The sequence below is a fragment of the Tupaia chinensis genome, unplaced genomic scaffold (assembly GCF_000334495.1).
Source record: "Tupaia chinensis unplaced genomic scaffold, TupChi_1.0 Scaffold000176_1, whole genome shotgun sequence".
Taxonomy (NCBI): Eukaryota; Metazoa; Chordata; class Mammalia; order Scandentia; family Tupaiidae; genus Tupaia; species Tupaia belangeri.
Window position 1 is genome coordinate 826,431 of NW_006159651.1, and position 17,809 is coordinate 844,239.

Consider the following 17,809-nt stretch of genomic DNA (forward strand, 5'->3'; position numbering starts at 1 on the left):
GGGGGGGGAGAGGTTTTTGCTATAGGGCGCGTGCACTCGCCAGACAGACAGAGAGACACAGAGAGACGGAAAGCGAGAAATCACCCCCCAGGGGGGATGGCCACGCCGCAATCCCTTCTCTTCCATTCTCCTCTCGGGATCTTGGGCAAGCACGCACACGCGCCCGGCGTGAGTTTTAAGCCACCGGGTCCGGGACGTGAACCGCGGTCGACTACGTGGGAGTCCAGCGACATAGCCATTACGCTAACTGCTGGTTCACAATAAAATAATTCTTAAAAAAAAAAAAGGAAGCTAATGTTAGGGGATAATCAGGACATATGACTGGGAAGCAATCTAATTAGAAAAAACAACTTAAAAACGTGGCATATACAAGTATTTGTGCTTTGGGGAAACAGAGTCTGAAAGAAGAAAGGAATAGGCAGGTTATGTAGCCTCTTGGAAGTCATGTGTGCTGGAGAAGAAATGCACAGGGCAGATGAGTCTCTGACCTAAGCTAATCATGAGTCACAGCGTTGCCCACTTTTACAAAAAGTTGAAGGTCAACATTCCACAGAGCAAAACAAATTTGAGGCCTAACGCTAGCTTTAAAGCTACCAGGCCTGTGATTAACTCTGCGGTGACCTCTGCCACCATCTTTCAATCCCACTTTAGGGAGTGGCAACTGGGCAAACCTACCTCTCTCACCCTACTTCACCAAGAATCTGCCCTGCCCCACCGAGAACCTTCAGGGTGGTGAGTACTTGAGGCTGGAGGGAAGCCTAAATCCAAAGGTGCATTAAGCTCTCACATATGCTAAGAAATTGATTTAGTAAGCTAAGGAGCTGAGGGACTGACCCCCAGGTCCACAGAATGTCTCCTGGCTTTACTAGCAGATAGCGAGGCTGGCAGAAATCAGGGCTCAAGCCAAGGACACCCCGGTACATCACACATTTAGACACCATCTGCAGAGCTAAACGCTAGCTGGGCATGACTGGCGGAGAATTTCATCACCTATTTTGCCGAAATTATATTTTGGTAAGAGAGTGACACCCAGCTCTGGCTCGGGAACCGAATGGGCGAGGCAGTGGCGAGAGAAGATGCAGGGAGTGTGGCGTACACAGCTGTGACGCGGGTGCGTCGAGGTCTCCTACTGTGGACTCCCCGCGATGGAGACACGACCCAGAAAACATAGCTAAGTGGGGGCGGGTTGTACAAAAACGTCTTCTGAGGAGTTACCTGAACTCCGTAGGCACCTCTGAAGGTAGAAAGACTAAGAAGCCGCCTCAGCAGCGTGCTCGACACGGAGGCTGCCATCTTGACGCACGCAGGGCGCGGAGACGTCCGGGAAGGGGCCTGCGCATGCGCCGGGAAACTGACTAGGGCCGAGCCTCTGGCGAGCCCGCAGTGCGGAAGGCAGGCGCGCCGTTGCGTCAGGACGGAAGCGTGCGTGGGGGGCTGTGGGGAGAAGCTAATTTCAACTGCGTCACAATCGAACCAGGGTCCCAAATGGTGTTTATTTTGGACCAGCCACTACGACTTCTAGAGCACACACTTAGAGTTTGCCGGTTTAGCGATTTTGAAGTCGATTTGGATCCGTGTTCTCTCAGTGCGCATGCGCCGGCCTGTTTCTACCAACCCAAGGTGAGAAACGCATCCAAGGGCGGAAGTGGTGACAGAGGAGGAAAGGGCGGTGTTGGGCTCTCCGGTCACGCGCACGCGACGACGGGGGGCAGGAAGGAGGCGGAAGTGGAGCCAGGGGCGGGGGCCGAGCGAAGGCGAAGGAAGGACAGCCAATCAGCTGGCTAGTTGTGTTTCGGGCTGACCAATGACTTCACGCCTCGCGCACAATATCTCGCGACAAGGGCGTTTCACTAGCACGTTTGAGCGCGTTGGGCGGCGTCCGGGTATAAAAGACTCCGCCCGAGCGGGCAGCCGCCATTCTGGGGTTCGTTTAGAGGTAAGTTTGGGTATTTTGTGGTTATGGCGTCAGGTTTTGCGGAGGGTATTGGACTGTAAAGACGGGTAACAGCGGGCTAAGTTCGGAGCCGGGGCTTATAGAAAGCGGCTGTGTCCGGGATGGGATGTGGAAGTGTTTTGGGACAACGGCGATGGCACTTAGGGTGTCCAAGAAACAACCCGTACTGATTACAGCTTTCTCCCTTGTGTTCCTTTTATCCCAGGTTTCAATTTTCTCGGAGAAAGGCCGGCTACGAGGAAAACAGAAACAAGCCGCAGCAACATCTAAGCCCTTGAAAGGATCCTGAGGGGGGAAAGGGAAAGCAGCAGCCACCAGCCCAACCACTTGTGTCTTCTGCCCCTTCCCACCTATCTTGCCCACCCCACCAGCCCACGCTGCTTGGGACTTGAAATCTGTGGCCGAAGGACCGTCACCACATAACTTCAAAAATAATCAACCACCCTCCCTTCCTAAACCCACCCAAATTCACTCATCCAGCGCTTCCTTTTTTTAATCCACTCAGGATTTTTTTCTGCGACCCCCCCTCCCTAAACGGAGTTGGGTGGGGGGGGGATGAATACTGAGTTGGCCTTTGTTTTTTTAAGAGACTTTTTGATCCAATGAGGCCCCCCAGATAATTGAGTTTTGGGTCCTGGTTGGTTGGTTTTTTTTCCTCCAAAATTTTACCCCCTTCCCCCTGAGCCCGAGGTGCTGACGTCGCAAAAATATTGGATAGTAAGTGTCGAATTTTCAAAAACAAGCCTTGCAACAAGAAATCAACGTTTCCCGTTGTGAAACCAAAAATAATGAGAGGAAGAAATGAGACCATAGAACTGGAGAAGGACCGATCGGTCACTTGATCTCCATTAAAACGGGCCATTGGGTCTAAACAGTCTTGTTCTCCCCTACCACCTACCTCTTCCCTGCCCTGCTGCAGGCAAGGAGAGGGTGGAGGGAGGGCCAGCAAATGAGGATTTTGATGGTTAACCCTTGGTAATCCAGCCAATTTCCAGACTGCCAAAGCCATAAGTGTTGCTTTTTTTTATAAAGAGGAACGATTACCTTCCTCTGGTTAGCAGCAGTCTTCAAAAGGGTTAATGAGCTCACATACAAAAGATGGTGGATCTTGTGGCCCAGAAGTCCCACTTCTTTGTGTGTGAGACGAGCAGGGCGCCTTTCAATTTGCCAGATTAATAAGCAATCTGTACATAAAGATTGCAGGGTAAGGAGATGGGCAGAGAAGTAAGAGCTGGCTATGACTTTAAGTGATTGTTAAATCCTCTCAATTTTAATGTAATTTGCTTGGGATATATATATATATATGTGTGTGTGGTTTAAATAGGTGGCAATCTAGGAATAAAGATTGCAAGACACTTAATAGGGCAAAATATAATCTTAGTGCCAGTACATACAAGATAATAAGGGGAGGGAAATGTCTTGTAATTGTTGAAAATTGCATAGGTTATTTAAAAGCAAAATGATTGACATTTTAACTTGATATTTTTGGTGGGGGGGATACAGTTAAACAGGGTGGAAAGGTTGGGAAATGTGCAATTCAGGAGTATTTTAAAAGCCATTTAGTGCAATTTAATGCTAGCTTTCTCTAAAAGATTTGTGTCGTTAAAAGGAATTTTTTTCTTCCCTGCTTCAATATGGCGACTTTCCTTGTCCTTTTGTCTTCCAAGCGGCGTTGCAGGTTGTGTCTTGACCCATTTTTCTCCTGTCCTCCCACCTCAACCCTATTTGTTGAGAGGGGTCTAAGTCCTCCCCCTTTCCCTTTATGGGGAGGATGGGGGTGGTCGATGGTAGCAGGTTGGACCTCAATTGAAATTCATTCCTTCCCTGCAGAAAATTGTTCTTTTTACTATTTTAATTGCTTTTATTTTCACTACTCTTTTAACTGCTTCAAACTAGGCCCCCAAATTATGTAGGCTGTGGGGGGGCTGGCTTTGGGGTTTTTACTAAAAATCGGGTGTTTTCTAATGTGACTGTAGCTACCGGCAGAGCTGGGCTGGCTTATTTAACTTGAGTCCTCCATTACAAAATGGCGTCCCTCTTTGTTGTTTTTTTCCCCTTCGGCCACCCAGAGCTCAGGGCCGCCCTGGAAGCTTGGTCAAGGGGGAGGAGCAGCGCTGAGGTGATGTAATCGGCTCTCTCCCTCTCTCCACCCTCTTGAAACTCCACCCCTGAGCCCTGTCTTCTGGACTCCCTGTGCTGTGGGTTGCCGAAGACACTGCCCCTATTTTCTTCAGCTACAGTCTTAACAGCTTGTATGTTAGAGGGGTAAAAGCTTACAGGAATTTGGTGGCGAGGCTGTCCCATCTCCTTGGTTAGCCCTAGTTTTTACATTTAACAACCCATTGCTTTTATTTTCACCTCCACTCATCACAACTGCTTGGAAGTGTTCCCTGCTTCATTTGCCAGGGGTGAACCAGCAACCCTCAACTGTACTTTGGGAGGCTTCTGGAGTGTGTATGTGTGTACGTACATGTGCGTGTTGTGGGAGATGAGCCAGACACAGGGCTCGTGAGAATTACGACCTAAGTTAAGTAGACGAAGAGGCCTAATGACACTGTGATGTGCCATTTCTGCTCAGGATCCAGTCCTTGGGCCTCCTGCAGGTGGTAGCTTTGTGTGATCATCTGGGGGAGGGAGGGTACTTTAGGACTTCTAAATCACCCTTATTTGCACCTCTCGGTTTGGAGATAAACTCTTTGTGTTCAGTGCTGGATCACGATCTCCAGTTGCTTAGCTCCTGTACATTGGTACTAGGATGAGAAGTGAATCTTTAGGAAAGCAGACGGCAGTTGTAATCTCGAGGCAGGGGGAATCAAGCTACGGTTTCTGGTAAGCAAAACCTTTCTGGTATTACATTTCACAACCTTCATTTCTTTTTTCCAAAAAGCCACCTTTTTTGAATTTCTTTTTCCTTCCCTTCTAAGAAGTGTCTTAAAAGCGTTAATGAGGAAAATAACATCCTCTTCATTTTTCAACATTCGCAGTACTGTGGCAGGTGGTGCATGTCTGAAACCATGCCCCGTCTGAGGGTGGCATTGGGTGTCCGGTTTCTTCTTAAATCTTTCTTCCTCCAACTTGTTCAAAGTCAAATCTCTGTCAGACTCTCCATATCCTTTTCATTTTTTAAAGTCTCACATTGAAGCTTGGAGGTTCTAGGCAGACCTGGGAAACCATTTTTTACAACCGTCCTGTGGTGACTTGGGTGAGACTTAGGGCTAATTTTCTACTGGATATGGCTTCTTAGACTATTACTCAAACTTCTGGGTTGCCCGGGAGGGACTCTTCCACCTGTCTGTATTGACCACAAGTGTTTTGTTTTGTTTTAAGCAGTTTGCCATGTGCCTCTGCAGCATACCTTCCTTGAGAGCGGAACATTCTGCCCACTGGGGTTCCTGATCTCTAGTGAGCAGGGGATTAATAAAGAAGATCTTCCTTAACATGGGAGATGGGAAACAAGATCTGCTAGGGAAACATCCATCCAGGGAACCTGGAAGAATCTAATCCTTGTAATTCATAGCCTGGCTTCTATTCTCGAATCCCGTGGGTGGGGATGGCATGTGTGATTTTGCATCCTTATTGAAATGCAGAATAAGCTTTTGGGGGAGATTTTCTACCAGGTTTTCAAAATAACAGGACAGACATGACCTTATGAATCATGAGAAAACAATTCAGTCCACTATTGAATCACACCAGTAAATTCCTGGAACACTGAGGATTGGAAAGGGAAGCTAAGGGGTTAGTACAAAGCATTTTCATTTCCAGAAGTGCTAAGGCCTCCTAAGGAATGGTAAACTAAACTTGGGCCTCCTTTTGTTAAAAGATGCCTGGGATCCTTTTTATAAGGATCACTGGCTGGCATGGTTTTTATCCTAGATCAGTCAGCCCTGATTCCTGGTGATGGATGTGGAGTAACTACAGCCAAACTGGATTTCTTTTTATCCACCCTAATTAACACCACCAGTAAAACTCTGGAGGTAGGAGTGGGTGTCAGGAACTGGTAGGAATGGTAGGACACCCCCCGCCCCTGCCAGTTACTGAGCCAGTAGTGTGTGGGCTGCCTGCAGCGGACTCCGTTAAAGCACGTCTTCGGCCTGGGTGGACATAGGCCAGGGATTGCTTTTCTCCACCCCTTCACTTCTGTACGCCTTCAAGGAAATTAGCTAATTAAAACAATCATTTTCTGGGTTATTGGTGATTCCTGAACGCTTCCTCAAACTTACTGCAGGCTCCAGGTGAAGCATCGGTAAATGGGTACACCCCTCACTTTCCCTGGCAGCTCGGTTGCCTTCCTCCCTGGGCCTGCACCAGGAGCGCTAGGCCCTTCATCCCGGCTACTGATGCATGGTGTAACTTCTTTTAAGGTGCATTGACTTCAAAGAAGAAAGCCGGTTGTAAGACACTGACCCCTCACTTTTCCCTGGCAGCTCGGTTGCCTTCCTCCCTGGGCCTGCACCAGGAGCGCTAGGCCCTTCATCCCGGCTACTGATGCATGGTGTAACTTCTTTTAAGGTGCATTGACTTCAAAGAAGAAAGCCGGTTGTGAGACACTGTGTTCTTAATTGTAAAATAAGTAAAAACTGATCTTCCTGAGAGAAAATCGTCAGGAGAAAACCATTTTATCACATGATTGGTATTTATGAGACAATTTCACTTCTATTTCCAAAATATAAATAATGGTGAAAAGTGAATCTTTAACCTTTCTTTGTCTTCAGCTTCCCTTTGCTATTAAGTCTTAGAGCTTTGTTTATACAAAAGGAGATTGAAAAGTCCCTGGGTCCCATTCCCAGCAGAGGGCGCTGCACAGAGCTTACCTTCTGTTCAGTGGTCCGGCTTTCTCTCCCAGGATGGTTATTTTCTCCCTTTTTCTTAAAGGAACATTTGCTCCCAGGTGACAGTTAAAGCGAGTAGGGCTAGCAGGCCTGTTGGCCCAGCTTGCAGTTAGATATGTAAACAGGAATTCTCTGAAGGTCACACATACTCGGCTGCACTGGAACTCGGGTCTGCTGAGAGTGATGTTTAATTCAAGGCTTTTGTGAAATGGTATCTATCGACTTGGGGTCTGCAGTAGGGGTGTGTGTACACAGACACTAGGTTTCTGTGTCCTAGCTGCTGGCTGAGCCACTCGCGGCCGTTCCAGTCTCTAGCAGGCGGAAATTTGTTTATGTAGCCCTTGACTGTACCTGTATGCCTGTAGTTCCTTGATATCACTTTATAGTGTCTCAGCATATGGGGAAGTTTTCTTTATCCCTTCGTGTCTTGAGTGACCATACTTTCAGTTTGGCCCGCAGACTTCTAATCTTGTCCATATTCGACTTGAATGCTTCTCCCTCTGACCTCAGGTTCCTCTTGGCCTTGCGGCGGTTCCAGGGCGGCAGCGACGGCATATTTCACCTCTGGGATTCGCTCACCTCTCAGCATTCTTACCTCAGCTCTCCCCGTGTTCAGCCCGCAGGTTCTGCCCTCAAGAACCAAGAGCCCTTTCTGGACGCCTGCCTCCTCCCCACTTCTGGCCTAGCTTTAGGACCTACAGATAACTGTATTGGCCTTTTTGGTGGAGGGCTGAAAGGTGCAGGTTACTCTTGCCTTTTAGTTTATCAGAGAACAGATAGAACTAACTCACGTTGTCTCGTAAGAAACCTGTCCTTCTGCCCTCTGAAGGCATGGTGTCTTTTTTGGTACTAGGTGCAGGAATTGGGAGATGGTTTTCTTCTTGCCTCCTCCCTACCCCGTATTAGCTGTATTTCTCAGATGGCGGTGCTGCCAGGGTGGCTTTTGTGGTTCTCAGAAGTCAACATTTAGAGGCACTGGGCATAAAAATCCTGTTCTGCACCACATCGATCCTAACTTACCTTCCCAGAACTTAGGTTCTGGCCTAGGAAGCCTATACTTCTCTCTGTCCCTTTTTCTCCCTGTAAAGGAATTTAGCTTTTAATTAACTACTTTTTAAAAACTTGGTCTGTAAGTAGCTGCTTAAAATATAATGGCATTTTTTTTTTCCTGGTCTTTAGCTTTATTCTTTTTGGTTCTGTGATTTTCTTTTTTTCTTGTTTGTTTGTTTAAGGCTTTTCTCAAGGATCTTCAACAAGTGATTTTTGAGGGGAGTAGAGAGTTAGATTTGTGTCCTTGCATTTGAAAGTACAAACTAAGGTGCCCTCTGACTTGGAGACAATAAAAGTGTGTGCAGTGTTTGATTAATGAGTGGCATTCTCTTCAAGGCTTACGAGGGACCTGCTCGATTTCCTTCTTCATTCATCCGTCTTCATTTTGGGAGCGACCCCCAAATCCCCTGGGACAGGGTTCTGTTAAGTTCTGTTTCTGGCTAACCTCCCGCTTAGCTGGTACTCATCCTGCCACGCGTGGTGACTGTGGCTCTGAATGAGCTAACATAAAGAGGAGTTGCCTCTGTTTTAGTCTTCACACCCAAGATTGGCCCCGTTTTTATCAAGCTCCAGGCTCTCTTTGAGCCAAATTTATCAGCAACTGCTGGACAAAGGACCTAACAACCTGCAAAACTATTTTGGAGAGTGGAGCCCCTGGTTATGGAACGTGGGTCTGACTGCATTTACTCTGATACAGGCCAGGGCAGCTCATGTGCTAGGGAAGATGTGGCTGGGTAGGAGGGAGAGACGGGCACGGCCCATCCCGGCTGATGGCCTGCCTGCTCGGGCGTTAACCGCTGTGGGTGTCTGATCTAGGAAGCAGTGGAGCTGGCTACTGACTAAATCATTACTCTTTTTTTTTTTAACGTCTAGAGGTGGGATTAATTTGGAGGGCATACTGGGGCAGTCCTTGCCACCCATTTACTCTCTGGGTTTGTTTTATCCTTCTATTGTAGAAACCAGTCATGGGTTCAGGTCCCATAGACCCCAAAGAGCTTCTCAAGGGCCTGGATAGCTTCCTTAGCCGAGATGGGGAAGTCAAGAGTGTGGATGGAATTTCCAAGATCTTCAGGTGAGTCCGAGCCCTTCTGTGGAGAGAGGCTACTGCACGTGGAACGTGGCTGCATCTCAGGGTGTCCTCGAGAGGGAGAGGGAGAGGCAGTGGGCGAGGAAAGGGTGCGACAGGAAAAGATGGTCCATTTTTTTGCTGGTTATGAGGGAAGTTGGAGATTAGGACATCTGTCCCAATGGAGTTGCACTGGAGTGAGCAGGGAAGCCTGGTGACAGGATTCTTGAAGAATCCTCAGGTATTCTAGAGCAAAGCAGATGACTAAGCCTGTTGGGTAGACCTCAGAGGAATGGTCGTTTAGGGCTGGACTCTCACCGGAGGGAGAATCAGAGATCTGTGTGGGAAGCAGTGGTGCCGACCTCCCGTCCGACTTCAGTGTCTCCCTTAGTAGCTAGCAGTTTTCCCGGGGCTCTCTGGATCCATCCCCTCGTCCTAGAGGTCTGTGGAGTACACTCTGCCCCACTCCCAGCCTTGTCCCCATACTCCGGAGCAAACCCCAAGATAGGAGGAATCCCTAGGCTCGCCACGGACGAGGGGCTTCTCCTAGGAGAGGCCTGGCTGCGTTTCTAACCCCGACTTCTCTCCTACAGTTTGATGAAGGAAGCGCGAAAGATGGTGAGTCGGTGCACCTACTTGAACATCCTCCTGCAGACCCGTTCACCGGAGGTACTAGTCAAGTGAGTGAGGGTCCAGGGGGCCGGGGGAGGTAAGGCGTGGGGTTCCTGGGTCAGCAGTGGGGACCAGGAACATGGGATTCGGTCCTTCCAAGACCTGGGAAGGGCATTACAACTTCTTTTCCTACCTGCCTGCAGGTTCATTGACGTCGGCGGCTATAAGCTCCTTAACAATTGGCTGACATACTCAAAGACAACCAACAACATTCCCCTCCTCCAGCAGATCCTGCTGACCCTGCAGCACCTGCCGCTCACTGTGGACCACCTCAAGCAGGTACCTGCGCCCTGTGCCTGCGCGTCCTTTCTGGCTTACCCCATAGCGGGCACTCACTGACTCTGCTGTGGGCTGGTAGGCAGAATGGCAGGGGAGACGGGTTGAGAATCAGAGGACTGGGTTAGAATTTATCTCCTAAAGTCGGTGTGTGGCTTAGGGCATTCCACAGCGTCTTCATATGTCCACGTCTCAGTTTTTCTTCTGTACAATGGGAATCATTGTACCTATCTTACTGGATTGTTCTAAGGACATGTAGACCAAGATTTTGAAAACGGTGAAGTGTACGTCAGTGACAGTCGCTGTGAAAGGACTGCTAAGGGATTGTGAGCGAGTGGGGGGCTGACTTTTCCTCTTGAAATTTACCTTTCTGCCTCCTCCATCTCTTGTAGAATAACACAGCCAAACTGGTGAAACAGCTGAGCAAATCAAGTGAGGATGAAGGTAGGGCCGCTCTTGCTCTCTGCAGAGGCTTGTCTTCATTCCTGCCCCTTCTCTGCCCGTCCTCGGACTGCCACTTCACTCCTTCCTCCTCCTTCCTACCTCACCTTGCTTTTCTCTTTCTTTTAAAATTTAGTTCTTTGGGGCTGGCAGGTGGCCTGGTGGTTAAGGGTGCTGTTTGAGTCCCGGACCTGGTGGCTTGCTTTCTTACTTTCCCTTTCTCTGTCTCTGTCTCTGGCCAAATAAAAATAATTAAAAAAAAATAATAATAACAACCACCACCAATTGAATTAAATAAATTAATAATTCTTTATTAAAAAAAAATATGCAGTCCCTCTGACCTGTCCCCTTTCCTGTTCTGAATTCCAAATGGAATCTGTCCTTCTCTGCTGTGGAGTATAAGATACACTGCCATACTCTAAGCGGTACTTCGTGCCATACTTTGAAGATCCCTTGGTATACAAGGCATGCCCCTGGGACCAGCAGGTGGTGTAACAGTTACGTTGCTGGACTCCCACATAGTCGACCACGTTTCGAGTCCTGGACCTAGTAGCTTAAAGCTCACACCTGACACGTGTGTGTGTGCGCGTGATGCCAAGAGGAGAATGGAGGAGAAGGGATTGAGCGTGGCCTTGCCCTCTGGGGAGTGAGTCCTCGTTTTCTCTCTGTCTCTCCAGGCGAGCTCACACGCCTTATAGCAAAAAAAAAAAATCTCTTTGGGAAAAAAAAGGGGGGGGCATACACCTAAAGCTCAACCCTTAATTGGCCTGTTTCTAAGGACTCTTTCGACTCTGCAGTTAATGTTTTTTTTGTGTGTGTGTGGCAGGGGGGTTGTTTTTTGTTTGTTTGTTTGTTTGTTTGTTTTTTGCATTATCACTACCAGCATTCTAGGAAAAAGGGTTGTCTAGAAAGTCCTTTTTAACTGTTTAACTCTGTGATTCATTTTTCCATTTTTATGAGCTTGGCTTTGAAGTGTATCTCATGTTCTAAAGCCCTAAGTTACTTTTTCTTATTGCTCATATTTTCACAGTATTTTTTTCAAACCTCCTATTCTGTGTTACTGGAGGACTGCTATTTTAAGCTATTGAGGCATCTCCCCTTTCTCGCACCTACAGAGCTCCGGAAGTTGGCCTCGGTCCTCGTCAGTGACTGGATGGCTGTCATCCGCTCCCAGAGCAGTACCCAGCCTGCTGGTAAGGCCCTTGTCCTTGTCCCTGTGTCTTTCCCACTCCGCCGTGACTTTCAGGTGCCCCCCACACAGTAGTCTGCTGCTTTTTATCTAAATAAAATAGTTTTCTGCTTTTGTTTCCCTCAATAGAGAAAGATAAGAAAAAGCGTAAGGAAGAAGGAAAGAGTCGAACCACCCCTCCTGAGCGACCTTTGACTGAGGTGAAGGCTGAGGCCCGGGCCGAGGAAGTCCCCGAGAAGAAGAAGGAAAAGCCCAAGTCCCTTCGAACCACAGCGCCCAGTCATGCCAAGTTCCGTTCTACTGGTAAGGCCCCCGAGGGTCTGGGCATGTGCACGTGCAGAGCAGGTGGCGCGTTGTTACATCTGTGGGAGGGGCGGGCTGGTGGGAGGGCCCCGGGGTGATGCAAGGCTGGAAGGCCTCTGGGGAGGAAAAGCCGGGAAGGTGGGGGTGAGTTCAGCTGCCAACTCCTGTCTCCTCGCCCAGGCCTAGAGCTGGAGACACCGTCGCTGGTGCCCGTGAAGAAGAACGCCAGTGCGGTGGTGGTGTCTGACAAGTACAACCTGAAACCCATCCCCCTCAAGCGCCAGAGGTAGGGAGCATGTTCCAGGGTTCCATTGGGGCGGACCTGTGGCAAGAGGGAGAAGGGAGGGCGCGTCAGAGATGGTGTTGACAGTCCCCCTTCTAACAGCGCTGCAGCTGCTCCAGGAGACGCCGCGCCCCCTGCGGAGAAGAAATACAAGCCACTCAACACGACACCCAATGCCACCAAAGAGATCAAAGTGAAGATCATCCCGCCACAGCGTGAGTCCCGAGTCCGCAGTGGGGATGCCGTCTGTCCGGGGCGGGGGCTGAACTTTGTTCTCTTACTGTTTCTCACCCTTTCCCTTTGATTTCTTGGAGCCCTTTCATTTTTGTACCTCTGAAACTCTTCCCCACTCAAGTGGTCACTCAGTAATTTTAGAGATGAGCTGGGGAGGCGTGCCATTCCATAACCCACTTCCCGGGTGGGTAGGGGCGCTCCCACCTGGCCGGGTGACCCGTCATGTTCACAGGCGCCCTGAGCCCTGACTCCCACCCAGGAAGACACAGTCGCTGCAAATGGTGTCTCCCGCGCGGCCCTCCTGCCCGTGCGCCTGCTCCCTTTGAGCTCGCCGTGCGCTTTGCTGAGACACGGTCTCTCCTGGCCCCCTTTCTGCCTGGGCTGTGTCTGCAGGTGCAGATTGTCAAGGGGATCTGATGACGTTATGCTCTTTCCTTTGTAGCTATGGAGGGCCTGGGCTTTCTGGATGCTCTTAATTCAGCCCCAGTTCCAGGCATCAAAATTAAGAAGAAGAAGAAGGTGCTGTCACCTACAGCTGCCAAGGTATGGGCCCAGGCTGCTTTCAGAGAGAAAGGGGAGGAAGGGCCAGCAGCCGGGTCTCCGGTGTAGACGGGGCGGGACCGTGTTCCGGAAGTTCTCGTAGGTACCGGTTGGGAGGCCTTGCCTGGACCGTGGAGTAGCCGTCCTGCGTGGCCTGGCCTCTCCTGCAGCTCATTTGCTTTTTCTCTTTTATAACAGCCGAGCCCCTTTGAAGGGAAAACAAGCACGGAACCAAGTACGGCCAAACCTTCCTCCCCAGAACCAGCACCCCCTTCTGAGTCCATGGACACAGACCGCCCTGGCACCCCCGTGCCCCCCGTCGAAGTCCCAGAGCGCATGGATACAGGTACTGCAGGGGCGGCACGGGTGCGGCGCGGGAGGCGCTCGGGGGAGACCCGGGTCTCACGGCTCTCTGGCTTCCAGCCTCTTTGGAGCCAGGAGCTCTGGATGCGAAGCCCGTGGAGAGCCCTGGGGAGCCCGGCCAGCTGACCCGGAAGGGCAGGAAGAGGAAGACGGTGACGTGGCCCGAGGAGGGCAAGCTGAGGGAGTATTTCTATTTCGAGCTGGATGAAACGGAGCGAGGTAATGGGTCCGGTGTCATCCTCCGTGGGTGTTGTGTGAAGGGGACTCAGAGAGGACATGCTGGTGCTTACCTGTCCTGTCGCGTCTTCCCCCTCACCCACAGTAAATGTGAATAAGATCAAGGACTTCGGCGAGGCCGCTAAGCGAGAGATCCTGTCCGACAGACACGCGTTTGAGACGGCTCGGCGTCTGAGCCACGACAACATGGAGGAGAAGGTGCCCTGGGTGTGCCCCCGGCCCTTGGTTCTGCCGTCACCGCTTGTCACGCCCGGCAGCAACAGCCAGGAGCGATACATCCAGGCAGAGCGGGAGAAGGGGATCCTGCAGGAGCTCTTCCTGAACAAGGAGAGGTCAGCACATGGGTAGCTGTCAGGGTGTGGGGTGCTTGGACTCCTGAAAGGGTCGTGACCTGGGGTGACTAAGGACGGGCAGCGGGGGAGGCTAGAAAGGACTTGGAGGGCCTGCAGAGGTGACTCGACTAACGCTCGCCTTCACTCCTTTCCCGCGCTGTTCCTGACAGTCCTCACGAGCCTGATCCTGAGCCCTATGAGCCCATCCCCCCCAAGCTCATCCCCCTGGATGAGGTGAGTGAGCCGTGGTGGGTGGCCACGGCTGACGGGAGGGTTGCTGGCCGTCGGTGCGTCCTCTCCCTTCTTTCAGTCAGTCCTGATTTCTCTCCCATTCTTTCAGGAGTGTTCCATGGACGAGACCCCGTATGTTGAGACCTTGGAGCCAGGGGGCTCTGGTGGTTCCCCTGACGGGGCAGGAGGCTCCAAGCTGCCTCCTGTCCTGGCCAATCTCATGGGAAGCATGGGTGCTGGGAAGAGCCCCCAGGGCCCTGGAGGAGGTGGCATCAATGTGCAGGAGATCCTCACCTCCATCATGGTAAGCCTCCTTCCCGTCTCCCAGCTCCGTCTCCGTCCCGACGTGCGGCTCTCCCTCTGTCCACGGAAGTGACCTTGCCTCTTACACCCTCGCAGGGCAGCCCCAACAGCCACCCCTCAGAGGAGCTGCTGAAGCAGCCCGACTACTCTGACAAGATCAAGCAGATGGTGGGTAGGTGCAGGGCAGCCCTGGGGTCGTGGGGGCGCAGGGGTGGGGGGCAGCTCTCCCAGATGGCGACCAGTGTGGGGAAACAGGAGGGGGCAGACAGCAGGGCACTCTGCCAGGTCAGCTGAGGGTCCCTGGGGCACACCTCGTGGGGAGTCGTGCTGTTCTAGAACCCTCTACTGACTCTCCCTCCTTCTGCATTCACAGTGCCACACGGTCTCCTGGGTCCCGGCCCAATAGCCAATGGTTTCCCACCAGGAGGTCCTGGGGGCCCCAAGGGCATGCAGCACTTCCCCCCTGGACCTGGGGGGCCCATGCCTGGTAGGTGGTGAGAGCTGGAAGGGGCTTATCTGCCTAAGTCGAGCCTGGAAACAGCGGCTTGGCCAAAGGCAGCAGGCGGTGTGGGCGGGGAGACGGCGGTGGCGGTCCCGAGTCTAGCAGGTCACTGAGACTGTCCTTTTCCCTTCTTAACAGGTCCTCATGGAGGCCCTGGTGGGCCAGTGGGTCCCCGTCTCCTGGGTCCTCCACCCCCTCCCCGCGGGGGTGATCCCTTCTGGGATGGCCCAGGTGACCCCATGCGTGGTGGTCCTATACGGGGAGGTCCCGGACCTGGTCCTGGACCATACCATAGAGGCCGAGGTGGCCGAGGAGGAAATGAACCTCCCCCGCCGCCACCGCCATTCCGAGGAGCCAGAGGAGGTCGCTCTGGAGGAGGCCCCCCAAATGGACGAGGGGGCCCTGGTGGGAACATGGTTGGAGGTGGCGGACATCGTCCCCATGAAGGCCCTGGCGGCGGCATGGGCAGTGGCAGTGGACACCGTCCCCACGATGGCCCTGGCGGCGGCATGGGCAGCGGACACCGTCCCCACGATGGCCCTGGCGGTGGCATGGGAGGTGGCAGTGGCCATCGTCCCCACGAAGGCCCCGGCGGGAGCATGGGCGGAAGTGGTGGACATCGCCCTCATGAAGGCCCTGGACATGGGGGGCCCCATGGTCACCGGCCTCACGATGTCCCTAGTCACCGAGGCCATGACCATCGAGGGCCGCCACCTCATGAGCACCGTGGCCATGATGGCCCTGGACATGGAGGAGGGGGCCATCGAGGGCATGATGGAGGCCACAGCCATGGAGGAGGTAAGGACGCTCCCTGTCCCCACGTGGCTTTGGGTACCTACAAGTCCGGGGGCACTCACTGCTCTGAGCGTGTCAGGCGGAATTCGAGGTCTCCCTATCCCCCTGGGTTCTCCATATATGTGGCAGTTCTGAGCCACTGCCCTGCCCCAGCCCCCAAGACTCGGATCTGAAAAGCCGTCCTCAGGGTGCCGGGCCTGGGGCGGCGAGGGCGGTGCTGACCTCTGAGCCTCCTCGCTGACCGTTCGTTCTTCCCTCGTTCTCAGACATGTCAAACCGCCCTGTCTGTCGGCATTTCATGATGAAGGGCAACTGCCGCTACGAGAACAACTGTGCCTTCTATCACCCGGGTGTCAACGGGCCCCCGCTGCCCTAGGGACCGCCTGCCGCCCACCCCGCCATGCCCTGTGGACCGCAGCCTCGCTCCTCTCGCCCTGTTATGGCTTCTGTGAGGCCCGTTTCCCCCTGCCCAGCTGACGAGGAGCGCCCCGCAGCCCCACCTGCTGGGGTTCCTGGGGCTTCGATCCCTGGTGCGCATCGGTGTACATAGCTCTCCTCCAGTCCAGGGAGGGGAGAGGCTGGACGCGTTCCGTGCCCTGGACTGCCGAAGAGGAGGCCCAGTTGGCTTCACTTTTTGAGGAGATTCACCCTGTACCCCAAGCCCTTTCCAGTATTACCCATGAGGCCCGAGAACCCCCGGCGGGCTGTCCGGGAGAACACCGCCGCTCTGCGTGGGCCTGTGCGCACACAGTTGTGCGGACCAGCAGCACTTCGGGACCATTCCAGCCCAGCTCATCGCTCCTCCTGGGGTGGGAGCACCCCTGCACTGAGGGCTCAGGCAGCCTGGGCTCGAGTTCCGGGACACACCTCCCACTCCCCGCTCGGGCTGTGCTGGGTCCTATCGAGTCTACTGCGGCCTCCTGGGAACGCCTGGCCTGCACCCGGGTCTCTGGGTTTGATGATGGCGACCTCACGTCTGCATCCGGTGGAACTTTAGTCGCGTGGGAAGGGCCGGTGTGTGGTCCACCCCGCTCACAGCCCTCTGGAGACTTTGCAGACCCTCAGTGAAACCAGCTTGTCGTCACCTGGGCCCGGCGGTCACACTACATGCACTGCCTCCTGCCCGGGCAGCGGCCCCGAACCCCCGCCGGGCCGTCCTGGCGTATGCGCCGCGGTGTGGGGCCCCTCCCTGTCCTCTCCTTCACCTGTCTTGGCATCAGTTGTTTTCTATGAAAACAGTGGATTGGTTGGGTTTTGTGCAGGGTCTTGGATTAGAGCCACAATGGATTTGAGGATGAGTATTTTCTTTTTCTTTCGGTTTTGTATATTTTGTACATTAATAATAAACAGTGGAAAGAGAAGCAGCTTATTTAAACCCCGGTGTGTTTGGACTCTTATTTAAAGAGAAGTCATCACCAGCTATTTTAAGTAACAGTTCCATACGGGACCGGCAGGTGGCGCTGCTGACTCGCACGTAATCAACTGCAGTTGGAGTCCCAGGCCCAGTGGCTTGAACTCACACCGGGCGCCTGTGCATGTGTGTGCTCAAGATCCCGAGAGGGGGGAACCAGCAGTTAGCGTAATGGCTATGTCGCTGGACTCCCACGTAGTCGACCGCGGTTCGTGTCCCGGACCCGGTGGCTTAAATCTCACGCCGGGCGCGTGTGCGTGCGTGCCCAAGATCCCGAGAGGAGAATGGAGGAGAAGGGATTGCGGCGTGACCATCCCCCCTGGGGGGTGATTTCTCACTTTCTGTCTCTGCCCTCTAGAGCAGAAACCTAGAGCAGAAACCTCTCCAAAAAAAAAGTAACAGTACAGACCTTTGTGCAGTCTGTTCTCCGGTCTGGAAACAGATTTGGTGAATCAACACTTCGGAGAGTACAGAAAACGGGCTGGCCAGTGGCATAGTGGTTGGAGTGGTCAGATCCCACATGACTGACTGAGTGGTTCGAATCCTAGACCCAGCAGTCTGAAAAAAACGCATGGGCATGTGTGCATGAGTACCCCAAATCCCGAGGGGCATGGATTGCTGGCTTAGCCATCCCGTGCCCCACCCCCCGCCGCACTTGCTCCCTCCTATCCCTGGGGAGAGTACTGGGCCTATAGCAGATCGGAGCCATGTATACCACAGCACGGGGCAGCAGTGGGCTCTGGGGCTGCAGGTCTCTCAGACGCCAGGGGCTGCAGCAGACGGGGTGGGTGGGTCAGT

The 17,809-nt window shown here is 52.8% G+C and overlaps 2 protein-coding genes across 3 annotated transcripts in view; one reads left to right on the forward strand and one right to left on the reverse strand.

Annotated features, from left to right (window-relative positions):
• Positions 1–1,515, reverse strand: part of MRPS18B (mitochondrial ribosomal protein S18B) — an 11,629-nt gene extending 10,114 nt beyond the window's left edge. Inside the window, exon 1 of the mRNA XM_006146315.3 lies at positions 1,216–1,515. Coding sequence (XP_006146377.1) covers positions 1,216–1,293 — 78 coding nt within the window. The 5' untranslated portion in view covers positions 1,294–1,515. The remainder of the gene's footprint in view (positions 1–1,215) is intronic.
• PPP1R10 (protein phosphatase 1 regulatory subunit 10) lies at positions 1,513–16,975 on the forward strand. Of its 2 annotated transcripts, none has more exons than XM_006146314.3 (20): positions 1,513–1,620; positions 2,160–2,671; positions 8,790–8,905; positions 9,493–9,579; positions 9,715–9,850; positions 10,240–10,291; positions 11,404–11,481; positions 11,607–11,780; positions 11,961–12,066; positions 12,166–12,278; positions 12,740–12,840; positions 13,036–13,183; positions 13,261–13,419; positions 13,523–13,769; positions 13,940–14,003; positions 14,110–14,304; positions 14,400–14,475; positions 14,677–14,790; positions 14,944–15,603; positions 15,867–16,975. In XM_006146314.3, the coding sequence occupies exons 3-20, from the start codon at positions 8,799–8,801 to the stop codon at positions 15,974–15,976; spliced, it is 2,727 nt and encodes a 908-aa protein (XP_006146376.1). In that variant the 5' UTR covers positions 1,513–1,620; positions 2,160–2,671; positions 8,790–8,798; the 3' UTR covers positions 15,977–16,975. The 2 variants fall into 2 exon arrangements, with proteins under 2 accessions (XP_006146376.1, XP_006146375.1); XM_006146313.3 differs by lacking the exon at positions 1,513–1,620 and adding an exon at positions 1,719–1,936.
• The last annotated feature ends 834 nt before the right edge of the window (positions 16,976–17,809 follow it).

Excerpts from the sequence above, each read along its gene's own strand:
- PPP1R10 (XM_006146314.3), top strand. The coding sequence starts at position 8,799 with ATGGGTTCAGGTCCCATAGACCCCAAAGAGCTTCTCAAGGGCCTGGAT. Across the intron at positions 12,279-12,739 it reads GAAGATCATCCCGCCACAGC|CTATGGAGGGCCTGGGCTTT; the intron begins GTGAGTCCCGAG and ends TTTCCTTTGTAG. Across the intron at positions 14,004-14,109 it reads AGCTCATCCCCCTGGATGAG|GAGTGTTCCATGGACGAGAC; the intron begins GTGAGTGAGCCG and ends CCATTCTTTCAG.